General features: G+C 36.3%; 1 protein-coding gene and 1 long non-coding RNA gene across 4 annotated transcripts in view; one reads left to right on the top strand and one right to left on the bottom strand.

Moving 5' to 3' along the window:
* The window catches only part of NCAM2 (neural cell adhesion molecule 2), a 272886-nt gene that overhangs the window by 209134 nt on the left and 46333 nt on the right, over window positions 1-17419 (top strand). For both annotated transcript variants that reach the window (XM_064410866.1, XM_064410867.1), the window contains exon 13: window positions 16813-16932. In XM_064410866.1, coding sequence (XP_064266936.1) covers window positions 16813-16932 — 120 coding nt within the window. The remainder of the gene's footprint in view (window positions 1-16812; window positions 16933-17419) is intronic.
* On the bottom strand, window positions 2038-8111 carry LOC135294931 (uncharacterized). Of its 2 annotated transcripts, XR_010356916.1 has the most exons (4): window positions 7853-8111; window positions 7596-7720; window positions 4224-4314; window positions 2038-2436 (listed from the first exon to the last, which is right to left on the bottom strand). It is a non-coding gene; the product is annotated as an uncharacterized LOC135294931 (long non-coding RNA). The 2 variants fall into 2 exon arrangements; XR_010356917.1 differs by lacking the exon at window positions 4224-4314.

The following is a 17419-nucleotide window of genomic DNA, read 5'->3' as shown; positions in this document are numbered from 1 at the left end:
ATGTGGAGCCAGTTCACACACCCACACACATCCACACACACTCCCCACCTTTGCTTCCTCTAAACTACTTGTGTTTGGAAATTCTCAGTTTCCAGATCAGAGTTTCTTTTTTTCCTATTTCTAGGTATTGTTCTTGTGAATTTTTTAGGCAGAAATTTAAATTAATTAATTTTTTAATTTTTAAAATTCAATCATTTATGTTTCCTATAAAAACTTAATAAATCTGGAAGACTTATTGAAGCAAGACTCCTCATTCATTGAGTTTAGAGACATTTGAGGATAGTTCTCGCTTTCCTGAGTTTCTAATGCTAATGTATAATGCCTAGATAATTTAGAATTTCTTTTACCAGGAACAATTATATCAGCATGAAATGACTGGATCATAAAAATCAGAAATGTCTCATTTATTTTTCTGTGAAACAAAAACCCAAACAGAAAAAACAGAAAAGCCCCCAAACCAATCACAGACCCCCTAAAAATGTAATCCAAGCCAACCAACACCACAAGCTCAAAGTCTCTGAACTTTAGTGGCATACATAAGTCTTGCCATTTTTTCATGAGATATTCTGTTGAGTTTCAACCCTTTTAGTGGAATTATTCCTGGAATTATAATTTAGCTCTTATAGGATACTTGTATAAAATAATTTCTACAACAGACAAATTATATAAGCTAAAGTTATACGTATATTTTCAAACTTTGCATATAAAAAAGAAAGGTGTAGAAAATCAACATGATATACAAGATGTTTTTTGCATTTATATCTATCTTTTGTATTTCAGTGATCAAGAAAGTTTTTTTTATATTAAAGATTCTTCTTTGGATGGCAGAAAGCAGAAACTTTACAAATAATGTGCCAAGTATAATACTATTCAATAGTAAAAGTGTTACTTGTAAATATATTTCATGCAGTGATATCAAAATATACCAAACGTAATTTATCAACATATGTTTATGCTTCTTTAGTGACTATTTTATTGAAGGAGACAATAATTTTTGAAGCCTTGTGATAGCATAATCAGACTATGAGAAAGAAGACGTGAAATATGTTTTTTACAATTTTCCATTTTAAGGCCAAATGAAAGGATGAAAAATATTTCTAGCTAAGAAAAGTTGAAATATTTATTCTTTCTGGAAGAAAAGACAGGTGAACAAGTTGTATTATATTACTTTTTTGAAAAATAAACACAGCATAAGGAAATGGAAATATATGGAAATCAAAACCAATAAATTTACGATTTTAGTTTCGGCTAATAAGGAGCTATCCAGTTCAAACACTAATGCAAATACTTGCTTTCAACATAACTTCAAGTTTTTCTCTCTGGGTTTTAACAATTTATGGCTCAAATCTGAAATAGCTAATTCTTTGTAATTTCACATTCAAACTCAGCAGCTTCTGAGTACACTACATACAATGTGCTTAATGGAATTCTAGAATAATTTAGCTTCCTAAATTCCTAAAGGTCCCAAAAGGATCCTTGTCAACATCAGTTCCAACTCCCCCAGATTGCAGCAGGGCCAAATTCCAAGTTTTGCTCAGGCTTTGCCCTGACTTCTAAATGTCTCTGTGGATGGAAATTCCATATTTAGCAGTTTGTTTGTGAAATGAATGGGTTTTTTCAAACCAGGTCCTGTCTCTACTGTTTTATTCACATACATTTAACTTGGTTTTAAAATGCATTGTAGAGAATAAGAGTTTTCTCTTACACAAGGCATGTTCTTAAATTACTGTGCTGTGTGTTCTGCCTAGTACTGCTGCTCCTTTTACTACACATGTCCTCAGAGTTAGAGGAAGTTATGTACATTCCCGTGTTGATGAGGTAATCAAAAAGTCCTCTCCCTCTGCATTTTGCTATTTAGTTTTAAATTTGCTGTACTAATGAGAAGGTACTGATGATGTAGGCAACTCGCAATAAAAGTTCTTAGTAAAAAGCCCAGTAAATTTTAAAAAAGGTAACGCCATTTTCTCTTCTACATTTATTTTGTTTATTTATTTATTTATTTATTTATATTTAACATTCTGAAATGGTGTGGTGTGTTTTGGTTTTTATGGGAGGGGACAAGGGGTTAGGGTTTTGGGGGATTTTGTTTTTGTCTATACAGATGAGGTTTTTAGGTAAAACTACTAAACTTTATTTTCTGTCCTTAAGCAGGACATTTTGGTGAACATCATATAAACAGAGATTCTTTCAGAAGACTTCAAAATTTTACTGAATCATAGAATTATAGACTGGTTTGGGTTGGAAGGGATCTTAAAGCTCATCTCATTCCAAACCCTCTGCCACAGGCAGGGACGCCTTCCACTAGACCATGTAGCTTAGAGCCCCATCCAACCTGGCCTTGGACACTTCCAGGGATGGGGTGTCCATAGCTTTTCTAGGAGACTTGTGCCAGGGTCTCACTGTCCTCATAGGGAAGAATTTCTGCGTAGATTTCACCTGAAATTTCAGAAACACCATTATGGCAGAAGATATTCTTTCCTATTATAAAACAAAGCAATTGCTGTCTCTTATTACTGAAATTGAGAGGAAATCTAACAGACAGATTAGAAAGAATTCACATGAATTACCTCTTAGATTGCAGGTTTTGTATTTACTGCTTCTTTTGTACTAAAGCATGAAAGTATGTTCCCCACTGATTACTGGAACAGTTTCCAGACTAACAATACTTAACCATTAAGCCAAGAAGACTTTCAAATGGATTCCTGAGAGATACAAATCGCATATAATTAAACAATTTTCCTAATGAGTTTAATGATTAAGGAGAATATATCTGTATAATTTGTAGATTAAACAGAGATAAATTGCAAATAGCTTGGTAGGCTAAGTAAGCACTCAATATTACTTTCAGAGTTGAAAATCTTCAAGGCAAAATTCATTAATTTCTACTGCAAGCTGCAATAGCAGAAGGAAAAATGCCTTCATCAGCCTGTCCCAGGGGGAAAATACATCTTGAAATATTTAATTCCTTGTCATATCTGTCAAATTTGACTCGCTATGGCATGAATAGTGATCACATTCAGTTCAACAATAACAGTTAATATTCATGAGGAGTGTTTATGCCTTCTGGAATACTATGTATGTACACCACAAATCTAGAAGTACCTGAAGACTCAGAGGTTTTTGTCTCTGTTAAATGATGGCAGAAGCGATTCAGAAAAAAAAAAAAATCTGTGTTGTGAATTGAGCTTTGGGATATGGTTCTTCATTTGACATGACTGTTAGGCGGGCAGTTTAAGAACAGCAAACTCATGGATCAAAAACCCCTATGGAGTTAGACTCCAAAAATATATTGTTGCTTTATACCCAACTCTTTTTTATTATGTCATATTTATTATCACATTGTCAAATTGACTAAAAATAGTGTTTTCATTTAAGAAATTGTCCATTTTCAGTAGGCAATAATTGCTAATATTTAAAAAAAAATTGAGGATCATTCCTCCAATCAGGTAATATACTAATGATACTAGTGATAAGCCTAAACTCTTTTTTTTTTTTCCAAAATAAACTGAGTATTTAGATTGATTCAAAAATAGTTCTCTTAACTTAAAACCTGCTTTGAAATGACAAGAAGGCAGGAATTGCACATATATATCTATACACATACTATTAAGCTATAGTGTTGTAAGACCTGATACAAATAATATGAATAAAAAAGTGCTTATTTAAAAAAAAAAATCTTAATTCTTGGCATAAAATGGCGTTATGCGCTTTGCCTATAAAATTTTCAGTGGCAAGTTGTCATAAAAAGAAAACAAAAGTGAAAAAAATGAATGCTGTTTTATAAGCACTATAGGCTATAATAAATGTGAGGACAAAGTCCACTTTTTATGCAATTTATTTATTTTGTGCATATGCCTACATGTAAGAAAGTTATTCAGCTCTTTAATTCTGTCTCTATACTAATTTTGGCCTTCATCCAAATCTTTGCTGTAAGAGTCTCTTGTGGTTAAAAAGGTTGAACTGTAAATAAATGTCTTAAACTAAATTATATGGATGGATTAGAGAGACTGGAAAGTGAGAAGTGTAAAGGGAAAACAATGTTTAAACATTTCAGGTTTTTATACAGACCTGAAACATCAGGAGAATGAGATGTACTTTTCACATTTAAAGGTGAATAAAATGTCATGAGAAGTGAAGAGAATCCAGACAATTTACTGCACAGCATGAGTTCATAACTAAAAGCAACTGAGTTTTATGCAGATATAACCACTATATGAACCTACTCTTTTCTTCCTTGTAACTGCATTTGGTCAACCAGTCAAAGCTCATTGCACAATGTGATTTATGGTTTCCTCAAGACACAGACTTAAAAATCTGTAGGAATAAATGAAAGATACTTTGATTGCATGAGCATGTAGTAAATATTTTAATAAGAAATTAAATGGAGAATCAGTCATTCCAAATGTATTTCACCTGGTGCTGTTGTGATAACTCTGGTCTATTTTCTATTTAGAGCTTTCAGGCTTTTCATAACTGCAGACTCTCAAGTAAATTTATGGTGAACAGTTGATCTGATGTAAAGGTCTTGCTGACGTGGCTTGTAAGGGTAAATCTTGTTAAGCAAAGACTGATGCAGTGCAGTATTGGGTATGAATAACTGATAAATGAGACACATGGTGAAGCTGCAAATTTTGCCTTTCAAGTGTATTGTATTCATCCACATTTATTGTACATTGCTTGTCTACTTAGAGAAGGATAAGGGACATTTATGGAATATTTATGTGTATATAAACTTCTGCTGCACTTTGTAATACAAAATAGAGAAGTGCTCCAGGATGACAGAGTATTCTTTAAGTATTTTCAAGGTCATTGAAAGACAGAGTGGTTATGAATAGAGCTCTCCTTCAGCCACATACAAGAATGAGCAACAGAACAATAGCATGGCCCTATCTGTATTACATTCCACAATATCTTTAAAATAATTTTTTTTATGACTTTTTTCTGTCTCCCTATTTATTTCTTCATTGGTAAGAAATAATTTATAGTATACAGGAGTAGGATGGGGATGAGGAACAAAGTTATGAAGAGAAATTACCTTTGCATGTAAGAAGCAAAAGAACAATTCTTGAAATCATTATTCAGGTCAGCCTTGAGGTCTTTCTGTTTACAGAGTAGGGAATGTTAGGAAAGACACATTCAGGATCATGAAAATGGCCTCTATGGAGATACCAGAAATCAGGAGCTGCTTTATTCTTTTTTCAGGTGGTGGTGGTTAGGTTTCTGCCAGCTCCTGAACTGGGTAACAGAGCAAGTAGACTTTCTTTTCCTCACACTTTGCATGCTCCAGACTTGAAAAGTGCCTGGCTTAGCAGAGTGAAAGATAGAAGTCCTGTGTCAGAACCTGCTTCTTAGGCAGCTCTAAGGCTGCAGCAACTTAAGTGAGAAAAATCATACATATTTTACATATTCTACTTATTACTGTTTGGAAGCAAATTTAAAGTGAAATTTAAAATGTTGGAATTTTAAATAGCAGTCTTAATTGAGAGACAAGTCTTGCTAACATATGAATTTATCTATAAAAAATTCTCTGCTTCTCTAAGTATAGTATTTAATATATTCATTCCCTGTGCTTTCAGGTATTCCTTTGGCTTACCATTAAGAACTTCTGAATTCTCAACATCTGTTTTGTTTCACTGTAAGAATACTGATATACCTGTAGTAATGGACAGTTTAGGTCCCTCTGGTTAAGGAAAGCCACATCTAATTTGTATATAATAACACAGTGCAGCTTTTTAACACGATAAGAAAACTAGTGAATTGTATTTTGTTACACAAAAGATCCTAAATATGTTGTAATGCCTTATAGGAAAAATAAATGGTAGCTCTGCGGAACTTTGTTGACAATAGAAAGTAGGTGCAGTTGTCAAACGTCATTATTTTCATAGACTGTGGAGGCATTTTGGCCACAACAATCCCCTGTGGTGCTACAAGCTGAGGCAGAGTGGCTGGAAAGCTGCTGAGAGGAAAAGGACATGGGGGTGTTGGTCAGCAGTGGCTGAACATGAGCCAGCTGTGCCCAGGTGGGCAAGAAGTCCAGTGGCACCTGGCCTGGATCAGCAGTGATGTGGCAGCAGGACCAGGGCAGGGATTGTGCCCTGTGGTGGGTGGACACGGGTGAGACCACAACTGGAGTCCTGTCCAGGTCTGGGCTCCCCACTGCCAGAAGGACATTGAGGGGTTGGAGTGTGTCCAGAGAAGGGCAATGGAGCTGGGGAAAAGTCAGGAGCACGAGTCCTGTGAGGAGCAGCTGAGGGAGCTGGGGGTGTTCGTTCTGGAGAAAAGGAGGCTCAGGGATGAATTTATCCTTCTCTACAACCCCCTGAAAGGAGGTTGTTGCAGGTGGGGGGCAGTCTCCTCTCCCAGGCAATTAGTGACAGGATAAGGGGACACAGTCTTAAACTGCAGCAGGGGAAGTTCAGGCTGAACATCACGAAGAATTTATTTCATTCAAAGGGTTGTAAAACTTTGGAATGGACTACCCATGGAGTGGTGATATAGTCACCGCCCCTGGAGTTGTTCAAGAAACAAATGGATGTGGCAGCTGACAATGCTGCAATCAGTCAGAGCTTGGACTCGATCTCAGAGGTCTTTTCCAACCTAAGTGATTCTGTGATATTTTTTTGTTTTGTTTTGTTTTTTGTTTGTGTTTTTTTGGTTTTTTGGGGGTTTTTTTGTTGATTTTTGTGGGGTTTTTTGGGTTGTTTTTTTTTTTTTTTGGTTGGTTTTTTGGTATTGGGTGGCTTCCAGCCGGACTATGCCTGGTGGGCTGCCTTGGCCAGGATAGCTCAGTGGTGCTCAGCACAGCGTCCAATTTCCCAAGCAGCTCCCAGCCGCAGGAAACCTTAAGCAAGCTCAAGTGATATCAGTTCTTAGTGATTATCAGCTCTTTGTGATTTCAGCTCTTTAGCTTGCTGGTGCTGCAGCAGCAGACACCGGGAGAGAGAGGAGAAGTGCTGTGTGAGGTTCAGAAGAATTCTTTATTGGTGTCTTCCACGAAGGTTCTCAGTGACAGATCTACTGCTAAACCAGGCAGAAGTAGGTGTTTATATACCTTATTGGGGTTTTGGAAACTGTCCAATAGTAAGGGTCAGGGAAAAGTGACCTATAGGCTTACAGAGAGATAAGCAGGGTCCGAAAGGCAGAAGAGAGGGGCTGCTAAGGCCCAGTCATGATGACTTGGCATTTCCTAACTCAGGCTTCTGACCTCCAAGGAGGTCTTGCAGGCCCTGGGCTTGCTACACTTTGGTTTTTGTTTTGTTTTGTTTTTGTTTGTTTGTGTGGATTTTCTGGGTCTTCTTTTTGTTTGTTTGTGGGTTTGTGGTTTTTTGTGTTTTGATTAAAAGAGAATATATTTAGGTCAATAATGAGTGACTAGTTCAGAATAAGTTGCTAGTTTGAACCTGAGTTTCACCTTGATATATTAAATCAGTCACCAGGATCTTCAGACGACAAACTATGTGGATTTACTACACCATGAACTAGCATATACATATTCAACAGAATGTATCCCAGGTACGCCACAGGAACTTGTATGGACCTCTTGCTTAGAAGATACAGCTTTTGTCTGCTGTGAATTCAGGTGAAGCCTACCTCACCTTCTGCCCAGGATCTTTCAGTAACAAAGAATTCATGGATATAGTTTTGAATGCAGGAGACCATTTTCAACTCCAACTTTGTGTTGCAGATTTCAGATGGGATGGAAGTCACAACAGGAACTCCACTGTAGGAACAGGAAAAAAAAATAGGGCAAGAAAAACTGACATGCCAGTAATTCTTTCTGTCCTGCAAGGGAGAGTGAGAGATTCTAGCTTCTGCCATGTATGAAATAGACTGGAATGGTATTGGAAATTACCAATATTGCTGAACGGGATGTGCCTTGGCTTGCCTGGCCCCTGCTGCTGAACCAAATAGCAGCACCTGCGGTGTTTCTCCCCAGAGACACTGTTTGGCTAGATGTGAGTCCTGGGGACACATGGGGACAAGCCCAGGCATGCCAGAGCTCCAGTGGCTGCAGCTAGAGCTTTCTGTCAGAAGAGGTATCTCTGTGCTGGAGAAGCTTTTAAGGTGATGTTGAAGGAACTAATCAGTTCTGATGAAGGGTTTTAATCTGGAGGTTTAAAGGGGGAGGGGAGGGAACAGAGGGACCACCAATCCAGGTATGGGGGAGGGCATCTCCAGGGAAAAGGGACACCCAGGGATGGAGAATATCTTTTGACTCTGCCCAATCACCCGATGCTCCTGTGGAATTTCTGGGTTGATAGACAGTGCCCAGCAGGAGTCAGCGTGAGGAAAGGAGAGGTGAGTGACACACCTGGGGAAAGAGCAGGGTAACTGAGGCAAGCCATGACATCACACCACAACAGGATAGGATACAGTTTGATTTATACAACTGAGGAATGAGAGAAAGTGATATAGCTGCAACAAGACTAGAGGAAAGGAAGGTATACATTCATAACTAACTCTTGCCTCCTCCTTAAAGTATACTTCCTTCTTCAGTAATCCAAGTTAGATTCCAAACTTTGATATAAAACAGGGACTACATAGTAACATTGCCCACAAGCTAACCACGAACATGTTTTGTTATCTCTTGATAAATGATCTTGTTTTATTTTCTGGGTTGTCTCCCATTAACCATTCTTTTCAGCCTTGAAGGGTATTCAAAAAGAGAAAAAAATAGGATAAATGACAGTGTAAATTATTTTAATAAGGGCGTTGAGATTACAACAGTTATTCCTTTATTTGGTAGTATTTTATGCTCAATCAATACAGTATTACTTACTTAGATGTCTTAATTCTGCTGTCTTTCTGTGTTCATATTGCCAATGTAAGTTCAATGTATGCAATGGCCTTGAATTTTTCTTTACAGGACAATTTTAAAACTAGTCTCTACAGAAAGTAAATTTGATTAACGAAAATGTTTAACTTAATCAGGTTTTATATCTAGCAGTATAATTTGTACTAGTAAAAGCGCAGCAATTATAGTGACATAAATATTTAACAATGAACCCTGCTGAGAACATTAGTCATATGTTAGAAAGCATTTTGAACAATACTTTCTTTTCACATCATGAAGAGAATTTCTGGTGGAAGTCCAAATCCCCATTGATTTCATTGCATTCATTTATTGTTTCATTAAACTTTTTAGTATAGTCCTTTTCAAGTGTCTGGCTGCTTCTCCAAGAAAAATCTTACCATTAAGAATTGTACAACAGTTTTATAGCAGAGGACAATATTCCAAGAACCAAGAAAATACTCTCCTTTAATTTATAGAATCAGAAAATTTGGTTGGCAGGAATATCTGGTATTTATCTGGTCTGACCTCCTACTTGAATCAAGGCTACTGCCAGTCTTAGATCAGATCAGGTATGGTTTTGTCTAACTGAGTTGCAAGTCCCAGGGATGGAGATTATTCACCCTCTTGTCTTGGAATAACCTGTTTCAGTGGTTCATGTCTCTCCCAGTGTATCAAGATTTCTAATACCTGCTCTGAATGTGCAAAAAAACCAAAATTGCAGTCACTTGTTCTAAGGACTGTGTTAAAGTTCACCAGTCTCCATGAAATCTAGAATTTGTATTGATTAAATTAATGCTTCTAAATGCTGTAGGAGGAAACTGTAAACCATCATTGAGTGTAGTTTAAATTATTGTCCCATAAGTTGCAACACTACAAAAAAACTGACAATGCCATGCACACACAGAGAAAAAATATAAAATATTTCTTAAAAACTTGTATTAAATAAATGAAATTATAGGGCTAATGAGTACTGGGAGGAGACCTGACATTTTAAAAAAAAGGTAATTCAAAGAGCATTTGTTTTTGAAATATATTTGCATTGTGTGATTTTGAAGTTGAGTATGTATTTCCATTTTTACCTATTGCATTCTGTAAAGAATTTTTTCATTCCGGATGCCTTTGTTTAGTTCAACAAGATCTTTTTACAGGGAATATCAGCTGTTTCAAGCACTCTCTATCCAGAACTTTATATTTAGTGGTACTTATGAAGTTTTCAATCGCCCATTCTTTCTTTCTCCTCTCCTTTTCCTCTTCCATTTCCCTTTCTCTTTTCCTTTTCCTATTCCTCGATTTCCATTTCTCTTTCCTTTATTATCAACAAGTGCCTTTTATAGAAGTTGACTACGTTTTTAAAGATTTGGTATTAAGCAACTGGCTTGATCATCATAAAGGTAGTCAAAGAACTATATAAATAAAAACTTGGAGAAAGAGATATTAAAGAGTGTGTGTTTGAAATATAAATTGCATTGTAGTGTTGATGGGAAACAATCTGTCAAAGCTAGATCCTGGTTGCACATGATTGCTGATAGGATGCTAATCAGTAATCAGTACAAGTGGCATCATTTTTTCATTAAATATTTGATTTTATTGTCCAATTAGTATAACAGAAAAATTTGAAGAAGATATCAAGATGATATGGTTTATTTTATCATTTGAAGTACAAATATTTTTTGTAAATCTATAACCTAAAAATAATCCATGCATTACATTCTTTTTTATTTTTAAGACTGCATAGGTGATTTATTTTATATACAATTCCTGCAGGGTGTTTCTGTTCTAAATAAAGCTGTGGAAAATTTACTGATATTATGATCTATCTCAATAGATTGCTTTTGTTCCAAGAAAGTTTTCTTTTTTTCCCTATGTGCTCTGCTGTTATTCTGATTAAAATCAAGTTGAAGTAAGAGTGTTTTTTTTTAAATAATTGAACTTCTAAAGCAAATGTATTCATTTTTATGCCTGAAGTTTGTTAAATGAAAAACCCCTTCTCGATTCATGGTGATTCAATATATTATAAATTATGTTGTCAATCTCCAAATTTACTGTTTTCTAGGCACTTTAGTTAACACTCCTGCTTGCTTTATTTTTATTAATTTATAGTACTGTGCATTTTGTAACTATGATTTTCCCATGGATTACTTAATCTTTTCTATTTTTTTTTTTTTTTTGTAGAAATGGGTCTCAAAGAAAATTCCTGAATAGGAATGTTACTTTTGGTTTAGTTTGTATAGTGATATCTAGAAATCCAGCCCAGTAAAATTAAAAATTAAATACATGGAAGAAAGGAGCTTAACATAGTAATTGTGTTTTAATGTGTTATATATTAATATTAATAAAAATATAAAAGCTATTTGTTGCCAAATGCATTTTTAATGTCAGCTACTGAAAAGTGTTTTGCAAAGAAATTACTCATGTTAGTGAATATTAGGTTATATTAATTATACCTGATCTACTACACTGTGTATCTTTATTCATGGGTTTTTATTTGTATTCACAGTTAAATAAATGGATAATACTTTTATTCCAAAATAATGTAATAATTATACATTATAGTGCAAAGAAAAATGGAAATTCTGGGAACAGAAACATTTTATCTTATTAAATGGTGACATTTGTTTCTGGTGTTTTAGGGAATTACTTAAAGTTAGATATTGTTGCAAATTTATTCCAATGATTTCACTGACAGTATGAGATTTGCTAGCATTATCTTTATTTCATAGAATGTGCAACTTGAAATATTTTCATTATTAAAGTTCATTTATTTGTGTTAGCTGAATTCTGACAGTTATAGCCAGATGCTTGAATGAGTATTTATGAAATTAATTGTTATTTGTGCAAGGCAGACAGATGGAAGTAAGACAGCCTGGCAGTTTCTGCATATGAATTAACATTTTGTCTATTCTGTAGCAAAATCCTTTGTTTTTTCCCCTGTATTTCTCTCCTGTGGCAATTTCTAACTTCATTCTGTCAATATTTCCGTGTGCTGTGAGTCTCAACTAGAAAAAAGAGGTTATATACTCTTCCTCCTACTGTGCAAACTTATAGAATAAACAAAACAGTTGTTGCTCATCCCAGGAAGACAGATTTTGGGCAGAGTTCCTCATATTCTGTGACATCCAGAAGAGTCTCAGACATTTGTACAGAACCTTATTACTTTATCACCTTAAGTTTGTCTCTGCTGTCTTCCCATTACTTTTTCTCCTGCCCTTAAAAGAACATGAATCATCATCACAAAGAGAAACCTGTTTAAGCTTCATAAAAATGCTATTAATTTTTTTTCTTCTGAAAGAGATTCAGGTATTTCCAAGGGACTCAGTTTTTCCTTGAGAGTAGTAAAATAATGAGTCATAGGTGCAGCAAAGTGCTGTTAAATCAAAACACTCCATTTATTAACATGCACAGAAGTCATGCTGCATACATCCTCTGCAGTAATATGGATTCAGATTAAAGGGAGAGAAGTAAGGGAAAAAAACCAAACCATCCTCTAATTTGTAATGCTTCTTTGACAGAAATTTCACTCTGGCACCACAATCTCACATATATATGAGTGAAGGTGTTGTTTCATCAACAATGTCTCAGCTACTTTGTTTCAAAATAAATTTACATCCTTCTTCAGTTAGATCTGACATCCTCAAGGGATTGAATTTGGAACGGGAATAACATTGTTCTATGCAGCAGATACCTCTCCATTGAGAGCAATGTAACAATGTGGTATTTCTGTTAATTAACCTCATATGAGATCCACTTTGGGATTAATGTAGAGGAACTGTACTGCTAGTTCCCCTAATCTTCTTTTCCTTGGTGAAGGTTTATGTAATATATCACAATTCTTAGAAGGTTTCTGAGGCAGATATACTTCAGTGAAAAGACAATTTAATATGCCAGAGATTTTTTCTCTCATTCTGCTGTAATAAAGTAACATAAACAACCTACGCTGGACCAGAGAAGCAGCTGGGGAATATTGTTTTGGTTTTACTGACTTGAATTTATGGTACAATTTATTTCACAACAAATCTTGTGTTCGATGTTGCTTTCCCATGGTTCATTTTGTCAGCAGTCAAAATTCTAAGACAATAAAAGTAACTTTTCTAGATAAAATGCTTGCATGCTGTATTTTAGATAGCATGAGGTCCTGCATTTTTTTCTATCAAACATATTTCTGTAGGGTTTTTTCTGTACTGTGTTAATTTTTTTCAATTTATTAGATTTGCTTGCAAATTACAGGAATCTGTACAATAAAAAGGGCTTTATACTTATTGTTGCTTAAACTTTAGGATTAACCTATTATCACATAATAGGTTAAACTTAATTTTTTTATTCAGTAAATTTTATTCTTTTCTGTTGCTGTGTTTCTTTTTAACTTCTAGTTGACAAAATTAAAAAAACCCAACCAAACTAGCAACAATATTAGTGGCATATATCTTCAAGAAATATTAATAATTTTGTATTGAAGCCTTAAAATAGCATACTAAACCAAAACGATTATACCTGGTAACTTCTTGTGTCACATTGTCCTACAAGCCTACCTTGAGAATTAAAGCCTAACTTATAAATGGATAACACTAAGCTCTGAGCTGTTGTGAATCATGTTAATTTATTAATTAACTAACTTGAATTAGATAATTTATTTAATTTGGAGAGTTCACAAGAGACTGTACTGCTTTTCTGTCTTTGGAGTATTCCTTCCAAATCTGCTTCTCAATCTAACCAGTCACTATGTGAATTATCACAGCAAAATCAATTCACAAAACTGAATTATCCAGCTAAAGCTCACAGATACTGTGATTAGAAAGACAAAAATCTATTGATACAACAGCTAGAAGAAACTGGAAAATCTCAAATGATACACTGAAAGAAGGGGATTTCACTTTCAGTATATCTGGAACTTGATATCCATCAATAAATATGCCAATGGCATAATGTAAACATATGGTATGCAGTGGACTGGCTCTTTTCACATTTATGCACTGAATGTGAAAGAAATCAAAATATTCACTGTGTCCAGGACTGTTTTCCTGTGAGAAAAAATTATTTGTATATGGAAAGAGGAATAAGGTGATTTTATACTTAAATAACAGAAACACACATTGTAAAAAATAACCACTAATTTGTGAAGTACTTTCTTCCAATCTCAACTCCTACCAAGCAGTGAAATTTTCATTTCTGTTACATTACTTTTCAGTCTCGCACTTTTGTTACACTCTGTGAGACAATTTCTTAATCCTAATTACTCCAAGTATTCTTTTACAACTGGAGTATCTGTTCTCATCCAGAATGGTTCTTTGTTTTCAGAAGGCAGTAGATATTATTTTTCCTACATATATAATATATATACCTCACACCATCACTGATACAAATTTGGTCCAGTTTTTGAGGACATATTACACTAATAGGTATGTCTGGGTTAATTCCACAAATGCAATTGCATAAGTCATTGTATCTAGATACATAGTGCTGTGCAGGGGATTCTAAAGTATACACTGATTCTTTAAATACCGCATATATATGTAATTTTATTCATTTCTATAGGTCCCAGGGGTGTTTATAAAATCAGATCCTTAGGTTGCATGTAGTGAACACATTTGCATTTTTATAAATGTAGACTCCTAGTTGTGCTTTTATGTTGTTTAAATTTTAAAAACATTTACAGTAGCACTAATATTTGGTGTGCCCTAAGGTTTTTTTTCAGTGAAATTATTCATCCTTGGAAAGTAATCATGGCTGAAAGGCAAGTCAAATACTGCTACTGCTTAGTTAAATTTTAAATTTCATCTTAAGAGAACTCAGTAATATATCTCATAATTCTATTCTTATTCTCATGATGATACATTATTTTTTCATTACATGATTAGAGTTCAGTATTTTTAAATCTCACAAAATGATAAAGCTAAAACATGCTGGAAGACATACATTTCTACTGCTCTATTTACAAGAAAACACTTATGTTTCCATGGCAAATTCATGCAAAAATGACCAAATAGAGTGTGAAATGTGGAAGTTACTGTTTTCCCAAATTCATTAAATCCCTTTAGCTTCACATTTAATGGGAACTCTGTTGGACTGCTGTAGAAACTAAAGAAATAGAAATTCTAATAAATCTGCACTGAAAAGAATAACAAAGAGTATGGACAGAAATAATTAAGGTTTCATTTGATATATAACCTGAAGGCCTAAAGCAACTAAAGAAATGCTTCTTTATAATGAAAAAAAAAAATAGGGTCCCTAGGGATTGTGACAGATGGCTCTTTTTTAAGATATTACATTTCTACAACCACTTGCCAAGTGCAGGGGAAGAATGACCTCCCTGCTCCTGCTGGCCACATTGCTCCTGACACAGGCCAGGATGCCTTTGGCGTTCTTGGCCACCAGGGCACACTGCTGGCTCATGTTCCTGTCAACCAGCACCCCCAGGTCCCTTTCTGCCTGGGCACTGTCCAGACACAGTGTCCCCAGCCTACAACACTGCAGGGGATTATTGTGGCCAAAATGCAGAACTCAGCACTTGGACTTATTAAACTTCATCCTATTGGACTCTGCACATCCATCCAACCGATCCAGGTCTCTCTGCAGAGCCCTCCTACCTTCCAACAGATTGACACATGCTCCCAGCTTAGTGTCATCTGCGAATTTACCAACCATAGACTCAATGCCCTCATCCATGCCATCAGTGAAGACATTGAGCAGAGCAGGCCCCAGCACAGAGCCCTGAGGACAGCCCTGGTGCCTGGCCCCAGCTGGGTGCAGCACCGCTCACCAGCACTCTCCGGGCCCGGCCATCCAGCCAGCTCCTAACCCAGCACAGAGTGCCCTGTCCAAGCCGTGGGCTGCAGCTTTTCCAGGAGTGTGCTGTGGGAGACAGTGTCAAAGGCCTTGCTGAAGTCTAGGTACACAACATCCACAGCCTTTCCTGCATCCACTAGGTGGGTCACCTGGTCATAGAAGGAGTTCATCACACTACTGTTGTTCCCGCTGCTGCTCAGAGAGTGGAGTCCTTCCCCTTCTCCAGCACAGGTCCTTCCCATGGAGACAGTTTTCCATGAACTACACCAAACTGACTCCATCCCATGGACAACAGTTTTCCAGTAACTTCTCCAGCGTGGGTCACTCTTCCGCAGGATCAATTCTTCAAGGACAGGCTGCTGCTTCACCCACAGGGTCACAAATCCTACCAGGAAACATGCTCCAGCATTTGCTCCTGGAGTGGGTTTGCAGGTCCCTGCCAGGAGCCTGTTCCAGCACAAGCTTCCCACGGGGTCAAAGCCCTCTATCATCATCCAATTGCTCTGGTGTGTGCCTCTTCCATGGGCTGCCGGTGGAACTCTGCATCCCCATGGTCTCCCATGGGCTGTAGGGGCACAGCTGTATCTCCATGGGCTGCATCATGGGGATGCAGGGTAGTCTCAGCTCTGGAGCAACTCCTGCCTCTCCTTCTGCACTGAACTGGGTGTCTGCAGGGCTGTTGCTCTCACATCCTCAACCTGCTCTTCTCTGGCCACAAATACATCTGCACAATAACTTTTTCCTTCTTAAATATGTTATTACAGAAGGCTACCATCACTGGTGGGCTCAGAGCTGGCCAGCAATGGGTCCAACCTGGAGGCAGCTGGGATTAGCTCTGTCAGACATGGGAGAAGCTTCTGGCACGTTCTCCTAGAAGCCACCCCTGTAGCAGCCTCGCTACAAAAACCTGTGTGTGCAAACCCAATACGCTGTGCTCACAATCTGAATATAAGTTATTGCTCCCCATCAAAGTTCTTAATTGTTTCCCAACACTGACTTCACAGTTCCTGCAGAAGCATAACATCCTCAGTCACAGCAATGATTTTACGCAGATGAAAAAAGGGACTATTAGCACTCAACAAAAAGCTAATGTACTGTGATAAAACCAGCGTACTGTCAGAATACGAGACTTGTTATTTACAAGTGAAGAAGGAAAATTACGAATTTGTCTTACTTTTCTGTTTATAAATTTATTACTTCATCAAATTTTATTCCTTTTTTTTTTTTTTTACCTTTAGCTATGGTTGTTCTGAGCGATTTGGAACCAAATACAACCTATGAAATCAAAGTAGCTGCCGTAAATGGAAAAGGGCAAGGAGAGTACAGCAAAACTGAGATCTTTCAGACCTTACCTGTCCGTGAGTAATACTTGTGCTGTTAAATGAAAATAATTACTATTATTATTATTATTATTATATCTCTAGATTTGAATTATGATCCACTGTAGATAATGTTTCAGGTTTACAATCCACTCCCCAGTGTATTATATCAGTTTTTACATTGTTTCTCAGGAATCATGTTTTGTTGTTCCACCCTTTAAAGAAGTTTGAGTGTACTTAAATTGGAGAATTTATCCCATTATCTTACATTTTTGAGATTCAGAAAAGCCTTTATGATACAATGGAGCACAAACCATGAGAGATACTAGAATAAGGAAATTTTCTCATTATTAACACTTAGGGTATTTTCCACATCTAAGTGAATTGGCCATTTCTGGAAACATTTCTTCACCAAACTATCATGCTATTATCAAGCAATAGATAAGCCTGCAATTATCAAGCCTCAAATAGAAATATTAAACTCTGTAAGAAATTATGAGAATAAATTGTTTTAACTATGGCTACA

This window comes from Passer domesticus, chromosome 2 (assembly GCF_036417665.1).
Source record: "Passer domesticus isolate bPasDom1 chromosome 2, bPasDom1.hap1, whole genome shotgun sequence".
NCBI classification, from domain to species: Eukaryota; Metazoa; Chordata; class Aves; order Passeriformes; family Passeridae; genus Passer; species Passer domesticus.
This window is presented reverse-complemented; position numbering and strand designations above follow the sequence as displayed.